This window comes from Epargyreus clarus, unplaced genomic scaffold (assembly GCF_041222505.1).
Source record: "Epargyreus clarus isolate Ecla_fem2 unplaced genomic scaffold, WU_Ecla_fem_2.2 ptg000014l, whole genome shotgun sequence".
In the NCBI taxonomy this organism is placed as follows: domain Eukaryota; kingdom Metazoa; phylum Arthropoda; class Insecta; order Lepidoptera; family Hesperiidae; genus Epargyreus; species Epargyreus clarus.
The window spans coordinates 5,180,641-5,189,963 of record NW_027332222.1 but is presented as its reverse complement, the minus strand read 5'-3'; the positions used below and the strand labels follow the sequence as shown (position 1 = coordinate 5,189,963).

The window sequence follows — 9,323 nt, the reverse complement described above, 5'->3', positions numbered from 1 at the left end:
AAAATATTATTGTCACGATAAAACGTAGTAGTTCAATGTATTAACGTTTAAAAACCGTAATTTATTCATGTGAAGCAAAAGAGTAGAAGCCAGGGAGTGAAAGATGACAATTAGAAACAAAATAAGATAATATTATGTCATTTCAATTCAATATGACAGTGACACTTGACAGTCACATTGGCAGGCAGACAAGACAAGTTGAAATTGAAATAAATCAAATCCAAAAATCCAGCACACAATCATACGAGTGACAATCTTAAAAATTTCAAACATTTTCTTTATAAGATGCGCAATTGAAAACCATTCGAGCATTAAAAATAGTAGTAGCTGATAAATAAGTGGAGTGTATAAATTAATTATGGTACGCTGATGAAATAACCTTTAACTGGTTTCATAATAAGAGGCAATAAACAATATTTTAACATGAATAACATTCCAGGGTACTTCTATTATATTAGCTGGGCTAGGGATGGCCGCAGTGGGGTTTGCCGGGCGCTACCTGCTCCGTCAGATGCCGAACGCTTCGTCGAGATTCGCCGATGCTATGAAGAATTTGCCCAAGTTTGACGCCGAATCGCTAGCTAACTCTAAGTATTACAAAGGTGGCTTTGAACCTAAGATGACGAAAAGAGAAGCTGCGTTAATATTAGGCGTCAGTCCGACAGCAAATAAGGCTAAGGTAATACCTGAACTTAGAAGTTAATTATCACTTGCTTTAACGGTTAAGGAATACATCGTGAAGAAACCTGCACGCCTGAAAAAAATCTCAAAGGTGTGTGAAATACACACTTGCCCAGATATGGTGGAATCTAGCATAATCATTCTTATTTTGAGAGGAGACCAGTGCCCAGCAGAGGAACGGTAATGGGTTGATGACAAATACTACTCGACCAAGCCTACTAGACGAATGTCAAACATGACGTTACTCGTAAGCTGCATACAGCATACCGCTGGCAAAAAAATAACATGTGCGAATTTGATCAATGCCTATAAAATGAGTTTTAATAAACTTCTGTCTAATAATTTATACTTTAACTACTGTTACGAAAACTAATGAGTACAAAAAAAAATATGTAAAATGTAAAACTCACAATATCATTGTTCGCTCTCTGCTATGAATAGTCTTATTAATTCCCATTTTAATGCTGTCTAAGCATACAGTACAGTCAAAACTTAACAAACAACGTACTAAATAACAAAGAAACAATAACTATGTACATTGATAACAATAACAACATTAAACAAAACATAATCCAGAAATTATTTGTGAATTGTGAGACTGAGAGTTTAGCTGCGAACAATACTAGGGTGTGATCGGGGCATCAGGAGGTACTCTGGGAGAGAGGCCGCATTCCACCCATTCGTCTAATTGGCTTGGTCCAGTTGTACCTTAACATTTTCTTCTGTTTGAATTCAGTGAATCTGATTCTCTAAGGGTGTTGATAAGATAGATTTTTTTAGTTTCAGTTATCTGTTTGTATAGAGAACACATTTTGTTATTTTTTCAGATTCGCGATGCTCACAGAAGAATAATGTTGTTAAACCATCCAGATAAAGGAGGCTCCCCACTTTTAGCTGCAAAAATCAATGAAGCAAAAGATATTCTGGAAAGTGGAAAATCATGAGGTTCACTCACATATGGACTGGCAATAACTATTGAAAAAATTAAAAATGAATTATGTTTCATATAGTTATATTTTGTTAAATATGTAGATAAACTTAGGATATTGTAGAAATAAAATACATTATCAAAGCATTGTTATATGTTGCTTTCAGTTAAATGGATTTCTGCCTAGTTAGTTGCATTTGGGTATTTAATAGTTGTCTATTTTCCCAAAATTAAAATACCTTGCTTTAAGCCAAAAAATTAAGCCCTGCAGTCGATTACCGAATACAATTCAACTGCAATATGTTTTAAATATAAAAAGTATTGTACTTCATCACACTATATAAATAAAAGGAGGAACAGTGTCTATTGGTATGGGAGTTTGATTATAAATAATCAAATACATTAATTTCCTGACCTCTAAATTAATTATTTGTATATCGTTAACCCCAGGTATTGAACCCAGAATCCTTCACATGTGTTGCATGAGATGTAATCAACTTGTAACTTGAATTACAAGTTCTGCTATTATAAAAAATTGAAATAAAATTCAGTTTCAACATCTCAACATTGTATTCTGTTATGCTTTAAACATTTTATGGCAATACTCTGTGCAATAACCTGAATTTTACAATTCAAATATGTCATTACTGAACTGTTAGTACAACTGAATAGGATTGATTAGAAAAAATAAGCGCATTGTCTTCAAATATGTAATTAGTAATAGAACCAATTGTCATACCCATAATTTTACCACTTAAAGCTATTTAACATCTATTCACACACACATATAAAGTTTTATTTTAACACGATAAATATAAGCAGAATTTATTTTATATGGCAAATAGCAATGTATTTGCACACTTATAATGTGAGTAAGTTTTGTTATTGAGTGAATAAATTTATACTGTTTTTAACTTCATCATATGAAAAAGAACTGGACAAGATGCTTATGAATATACAGTGTAGTAGTATACAACATATGTAGTAGATATTTAACAGCACTTTGTCACAAATCATTTTATTATGGATATGATTTTAATAACAAACCAATATTACATACCTAACTTATTAAAAAAAATCTATATTTTACGAAAACTCATGTAAATTCATTTGTGACAACACAGCATTATGAATGTACACAATAAAATCAAAATATTATAAATATAGTAAAAGTAGTTAAAAACAAACTGAAAAATGATTTAGCTGCACTTATAGTATAATAAGTAAAAAGGCATTTTTATATAATAGAAGTAGTAAAGGAGCATGCAATCCACTTGGATGGTTAGTGGCAACTGCTGCTCAATAGTTAAACACAGCTGCAATACTGCAGCTGCCTAAGGGATAGGTCGAAAAGCCTCGTATAACTGTTTCTCTTTTGCGTAAACCTTTATGCTAGAATACCGCAGCGCAACACTTCTTATAAGGCCATGAGCTGTGTTCAGGTCCATACTTCGGTGTCAAACCCAGAAGAATTCTTGCACTTTGAAAATAGATTACTGGCTGTAGACACGACAACTAAGCAATTTCCTGACGCAGGGCCGAGGTTTCTTCCTAATGGGTACCAGATATAATCGGTACTATACCATAAGTAATAAGGACTACTGTGGCCAGGGTTCATTTTTGATCATGTGCTGTATATATACATTGTAAAATAATAGAGAGGTAGATTTTGATTATCTTGTTAAAGACGTGCGTTTCCAAAACTATTGTAAATAACTTTAGAATATTGTATAACATGATTAAAAATATCAACTGCTTAAAGGAGCGATAATTCATTTTTGCGTTTATTTTCGGGGCTGATTGTTTAGAAAGTTTTTGGTATACAACATAATTATAGCATTATTGCTAAACAAACAGATCAGTGGTCTTATCAATCTGCAATCAATATGCTTAATATTACAATGTACAGTAATAATTATATAATCTATTACATTCACATTCATACAAAACAGTGCTACTGCAAACTTTGTTCATAATCTAAAATTATAACAAAAATAATACTAAATAACAATACAATTTAATGATATGCAAAAGAAAACTTTTATTTTATCTTATAAAATTATTTATTGTACAAATACCAGTGACATGCTGAAAAAAAGTTTGTCATGTTAGAATCATACATAAGTATTTATAAATACATCCATTATTTGGATATAAAAAATAAACGTTTTACAAAAGCTGTATAGACTAGTAAGTGTTTGTACAGTGTTTAAAAAAAGTATGATGCGCATGTCACAGGACAATGGGAAAATATTTCCATGACACAACCTATATTTTTATATTCTAGGAAGCAAGTTACATTTGTGCTATGCATAAAATCGCAATAAAATTTATAATATTCCATGTCGTAAATCTACTTTTAAAAATCTTAGTGAACAAAAATTTATAGTTTACCATTCATTTTATAGATAACGGATGTTAATTATTTTTGTTCTAATAGTTCATGACAGTTGTTTTCGAATATAACAATCGCCTCGAACTAGATCTAGGTTCTAGGCTGAATAGGTGAATAGTGACGTCACTTGTGACGTTACAATCACGACGAAAACAACCTAAATTATAGAACGGCGAAATTCACATTACGTATAGATATGCGCCTTACATGGAAAGATCAAATGAAGGACCCTTACAATTAATTTTCACATTGACATGCAATAACTTTCTTTATACTAAATGTTCATATTTAATTTTCGATTCATTAACACTTAAAGCATTTGATTATATAAGTAGAATTTTAATAAGGATACAATGTACACCCAATTACGAAGTCAAACATTACAATACATAATAAAATTGTAATTTATAAGTCATAATCGTGAATCTATTTACAATGTAAATTTTACATTAAGTAAATACATTGTTACAACAGATGACATCAGTTATTTGAGGGCTGGAAACAATCATAACAGCAATATAATAATGATTTTCTTGATATATAGTTCAATTATGTATTTATAATTATATCTGATTGATATTATCGGACCCGTTTTACTTTGACGTTGTGATGCCTGTAAGTACATTGAAAATATTTAATAATGTAATTATAAATATACCTTGACGTTAAGGTAAAAAATATTATAAGTATTAAATCATTTTTTATTGTAATGCCTGGTTCACCAACAAACATTTTACAAATGTAAGCGACACTTTGAAACAAGAATAGTAACTATAAGTGTAAATCAAATCATCAATTGCTCTCAAGTGAAATCGTTTACCATTTTAATCTCTTTACCGTTCGAGAATTTTGGCTTAGGTGAACCAGGCCTATGAAAATTGTACGTATTACAAAACCATAGAATCCGTTAAAAATTTAAGTAGTTAGTATTATTTTGGTATTCTTTTGATAAGACTGAGATCAAAAGTTCCTTATGTATAAGAAGCGATTCACCGCGGTTCCTTCTGTTGTTGCTCACGGCGTTGCTTCGCGAAGCGCGCTCTCAGCTTTATTATGGTGGCGTTGGAGAGAGTCCCAGGTACTTTGAATATCGACTGTAAAAATAAATAGAAAAAATTTTTTACACTTAGAGCGTTTTCAGATTATCCGATCCGATATCGGTGTCGGACGACGATAGCCGACATCCGATAGCCGACACCATGTGCTATTTTCACATATTTCCGACAAAATCGTTCCGATACGGCCATTTGCTCGATAGCTTAGTGCGGACAGGTCATCATGGCAGACTATAATAGAAAACTTTATTTGCTGTATCTCTTATATTTGAGACGCAAAAAAAAAAACCATGTAGGTATTATAATGTACTCGTATGTAAACGTGTAGTTCTGTTTTCAGATTTATTAAAAGTGTAAATTACTTAAATACCAGTCTTTTTTTTCTCATCTTGATTTAAAACTTCATATCCCTCTTCAAGGTATTCACAAACTTCTCGCCAATTATTGTCTCGGAGTATTTTATTTTTATATTCCTCGTGAGTTTTATCCCACAAGCATGGTTTAGATTCTACCAGTTCAATTAATGTAATTATATCGTATTTAAATGATGACGACGCCATGATGACAACCAAACTAGTAAACAAGCTCAAAATGGCCGCCGCGCATCGGGCTCTACGCACACAGAGACAATTTAGATACACGTAGAGCACACATACAAACATTATCGCCCGACGGCTCACGGGCGTCCGATGGTGTCGCCAGCATATCGCTGTCGGCTCCGATATCCGATATCGGAACGGACAATGTGAAAGGCAGGTACATGTTTCATACATTTTACTTACCCCGATATCGTATCGGCGTCCGATACCGATATCGGATCGGATAATGTGAAAACGCTCTTATAATTAAGGTTACCCTGATGTAGTGTATGTGGGTAGGTCGGTATTTGTCTTGAACGCATACGTCACTACTGTCATAGGTGAGTGCAACCGTTGGCCCGAGCGGGCGTGGTGGTGCCTTCGTGAGCCAAATAGTATTACAATCGTGGTAAAGGAAATTATGCCTACTAAGTATATGTAAGTATCTATCTACTATATTTTGTCGTAGAACGTCGTATAAAATATGTAAACGCACCTGCATAAACTCGTGGCAGTGCAGTGCGCTGGCATTCTTCACGATGGCCTTGAAACACTCAGCCAGCGAGGTAAAATCGTTGCAGGCCATGATCGAAGCACGGTTGTTCTTTATCAACGTCAAGCAAACTCTGAACAGGATCTTGGAACCTTCGTAGAATAGACAGTCCCATATCCGGAGCACGGTTTCAATGGGAAGGACTTCGGCAAAGAGACACACAAACCATTTCGTGGTTATGACGGCCCATGGTAGACCTGTAAAGGAAAAAGTATTTATCTCAATTAAAATCTCAGAATGTAAACACCCACATATCTTGAGACCTTGAGAGACAATGAGTCTCCTGTTACATCATCTTCTAATTGTGTTAATATCAAGTGTATAATCTATTATAATTTCACAAATATATTTCCACGAATTTCCTAATTTTCATTAAAAATGGTTCAATGTCAACAGTGTTTATCAAACTTTTATCAGCTAAATATAATCACATGAGACATTGTAAACATCTTGTAAGTCATCCAGATAATCAGAAACAGATTTCGCAATTCTCTTATCACTAATCTCATAAGATGATTTGGCCTTACCTAGGTTTATGACATGCTGGTGTACATCTGGTGCTTTAGATTTGACTAATTCTGATAACACCTCGATGTCCACAATCAATCCATCCATTGTTTTAGTGTAATAATCTGGAAGTATTTTCTCAACTAATACTTTTAGCAGCCAGAATGAAGTTTCTTCACTTTTTGTTGATAGGAGGAGTAGTCCTGAAATGAATATTACAATTTTATAATATATGCGTTATAGTGAGTACAAAAGGTACTCCCTCACTGAAACATTTGTCTTCAATATAACAGTCCAAGACTAGATATTAAACACAGATTGTATTACAGATATTCTCTCATTATTGCAATATTTCAAATTGTAATATTTACAGTTCACACACTCTAATTACCTATTCTGCTCATTCATCAATATAATTCTCGATTCTGAACATTATTAATAGTCAAATGTTTCTGGTGAAGGAGCGTCCTAAGGATGAATACCAATTTCTAATAACAATCCACTAATATTCGATTGAATATGAAAAATATTATTGTATGAAACATGCATGTTAACTCACCAGCAATATAATTGAGGCCCTGACAATAGCCGACTACTCTATTGTTGTGTGCGTAAGCTATGAGTACATTGAACAGATGGGTCTGATGATTGGCTTCCTTTGTGAAGTAGATGTTATCGGGGAATGTACGTGGCAAGTCCGTTTTTACCAAATCAACTAGTTCCTTTTCGAATGGCCCGTCCAAAATTTTTTGGTAGAGATCCGGGGACTGGTCTTTCATTCTCTCTGCCTCTGATATCGCCATCCATACTGATGGACGATGCTCACCTAAAAGAAGTTTATACTTTCAAATTTTATACTTTCATTCATAATATTAATAGAAATGGAATTTGGTAAAATAAATTGTATTATTATCAAGCAATATATTTAAAACCGATCAGTGACGTGGATATCATTATATAATCAGATTTTATAAGAACATTTTCAACATTAATTAATATAGGGTTCCAGGGACAGATTGTTAAATATAAATAGACAACTATTTTTTATCATACTGATGAAACAGGTTTGTTATAAAATTTTATAAAACTGTGATTATCCTATTATATAATTCATTTGTGTCATGTGTGGAAAATGAAAGTCATGAATTCTAGTAAATTTTCCATTTTACCATAAATTTGAATTTTTAATCACAATATTCATATATTACATCAATTTATATAAGCGAGGTTCAAATAAATATACAGAATTAAAGCTATCAATTTATACTATAACTTTAATTACTTTCATTATAGTAATAGTAAGTTTAGTTCAAGTGTTTTATTTAAAAAATATATTTAATGTCTAAAATTGGATTAATTAAATAATTCAAAACTGTATTTCATTAGCAGCATAGATTAAAAGTTCTAATTGATTACCAGTTGCTATCAAAAATCAGTTATAGATATGAAAACAATTTAGATAATTTTACACATGATAAATTTATTTAGACATAAATAGTAATAAATCAATTGTACATTTTATACTTATCATTCAAAATATTACGCATGAGTAGGATCTATTCAAATTTGTCCAGCTTAATTATCAAATGACTCACCGCCCAATTTAAACCCCTTAACTCACTTTATTAGTGAACGAGATTGGTTTCATTTGAGTTTTATAATTTAATTATCATATCAGAGCTGAATACAGTGGAAACAGTTGCAATGCAATGTTGAATGGTCACATTTTTATATAATTATTTCTATATATGGAACATTAACATTCCTGACTTATGGCTATTATATATTTAAAGCCTTGCTCATAGATTAACATCAAAAACTATAAATACTATAGAGCAATAATATATTCTTTAGTAAAACTATTGTGCCTGTTGCAGCCCTAGTCTTGCTGCCATACAGCAGAAGCATATAATAATATAATAAATCACTTTATTTTTACAGGTTTATATAACCAGGAAGGTATGATCTATTATTAAAATTGATTAAATACCTATTTCATTTAGTATTGAGGTATAAATAACTTCAGCAAACCGGAATACTCACTCGGAATCCCTTTGCGCACGTATCTTTTAACCGTGTTCGTACGTTTGACCGACTTTCCTTCGCCGAGTAAAATGGACCACTTTTGGGCTCGTGAGGCAAGTACCTTCAAATAAACAGACATGAACTCCTCATAGCTCTCGTAGTCGAAGTCTTCGTGCCTTTCAAAACCGTACTCATCCACGGCACTGTAAGGTCAAACAAAGTAAGGCATTAAAGTTAGTAAATAGAAGCTTGAATCACATTTTAATATATTACTTTATTGAAAACGTACCTGAAATTTGAGTGGGCCATTTTATTAGTATATTAGATAAACGAAATTTACGACACAAGCAGCATAATTGTAAGATTAGGCGTGTTAATTATTTTAATACGCCCCAAAACACCCCACTCAAATATCTATCACCCCCGCATGACAGCTATTAATTTTCACAAAAAATAACACTTTGCCATCTGTGGTTTTCTTTTTTTTTCATATTGTAACTTTCAATAAGTGTTGAAGATTATATAATGTTATAACAAGGAAAACATAAAAGTATTTATATTTTAATCTTGAGATTATTCAAAATTTTGAATATAAATTGCA

At 32.3% G+C, this 9,323-nt stretch overlaps 2 protein-coding genes across 2 annotated transcripts; one reads left to right on the top strand and one right to left on the bottom strand.

The window, feature by feature from the left end:
• Positions 1-152: 152 nt before the first annotated feature.
• LOC140747267 (mitochondrial import inner membrane translocase subunit TIM14) lies at positions 153-1,762 on the top strand. Its single transcript, XM_073079588.1, has 3 exons — positions 153-361; positions 440-679; positions 1,509-1,762. The coding sequence occupies exons 1-3, from the start codon at positions 359-361 to the stop codon at positions 1,623-1,625; spliced, it is 360 nt and encodes a 119-aa protein (XP_072935689.1). The 5' UTR covers positions 153-358; the 3' UTR covers positions 1,626-1,762.
• Positions 1,763-2,948: 1,186 nt separating this feature from the next.
• On the bottom strand, positions 2,949-9,173 carry LOC140747266 (growth hormone-regulated TBC protein 1-A). Its single transcript, XM_073079587.1, has 6 exons — positions 9,012-9,173; positions 8,741-8,925; positions 7,257-7,523; positions 6,718-6,900; positions 6,134-6,387; positions 2,949-5,098 (listed from the first exon to the last, which is right to left on the bottom strand). The coding sequence occupies exons 1-6, from the start codon at positions 9,029-9,031 to the stop codon at positions 4,994-4,996; spliced, it is 1,014 nt and encodes a 337-aa protein (XP_072935688.1). The 5' UTR covers positions 9,032-9,173; the 3' UTR covers positions 2,949-4,993.
• Positions 9,174-9,323: the final 150 nt, after the last annotated feature.

Bases quoted from the DNA above. Each gene is read 5' to 3' on its own strand.
- LOC140747266 (XM_073079587.1), bottom strand. From the start codon at position 9,031: ATGGCCCACTCAAATTTCAG. The intron at 6,901-7,256 runs GTGAGTTAACAT...TATTCATTTCAG, and splicing joins GGGCCTCAATTATATTGCTG to GACTACTCCTCCTATCAACA. The intron at 5,099-6,133 runs GTGCGTTTACAT...TTATTTTTACAG, and splicing joins ACTGCCACGAGTTTATGCAG to TCGATATTCAAAGTACCTGG.
- LOC140747267 (XM_073079588.1), top strand. The intron at 680-1,508 runs GTAATACCTGAA...TTATTTTTTCAG, and splicing joins CGACAGCAAATAAGGCTAAG to ATTCGCGATGCTCACAGAAG.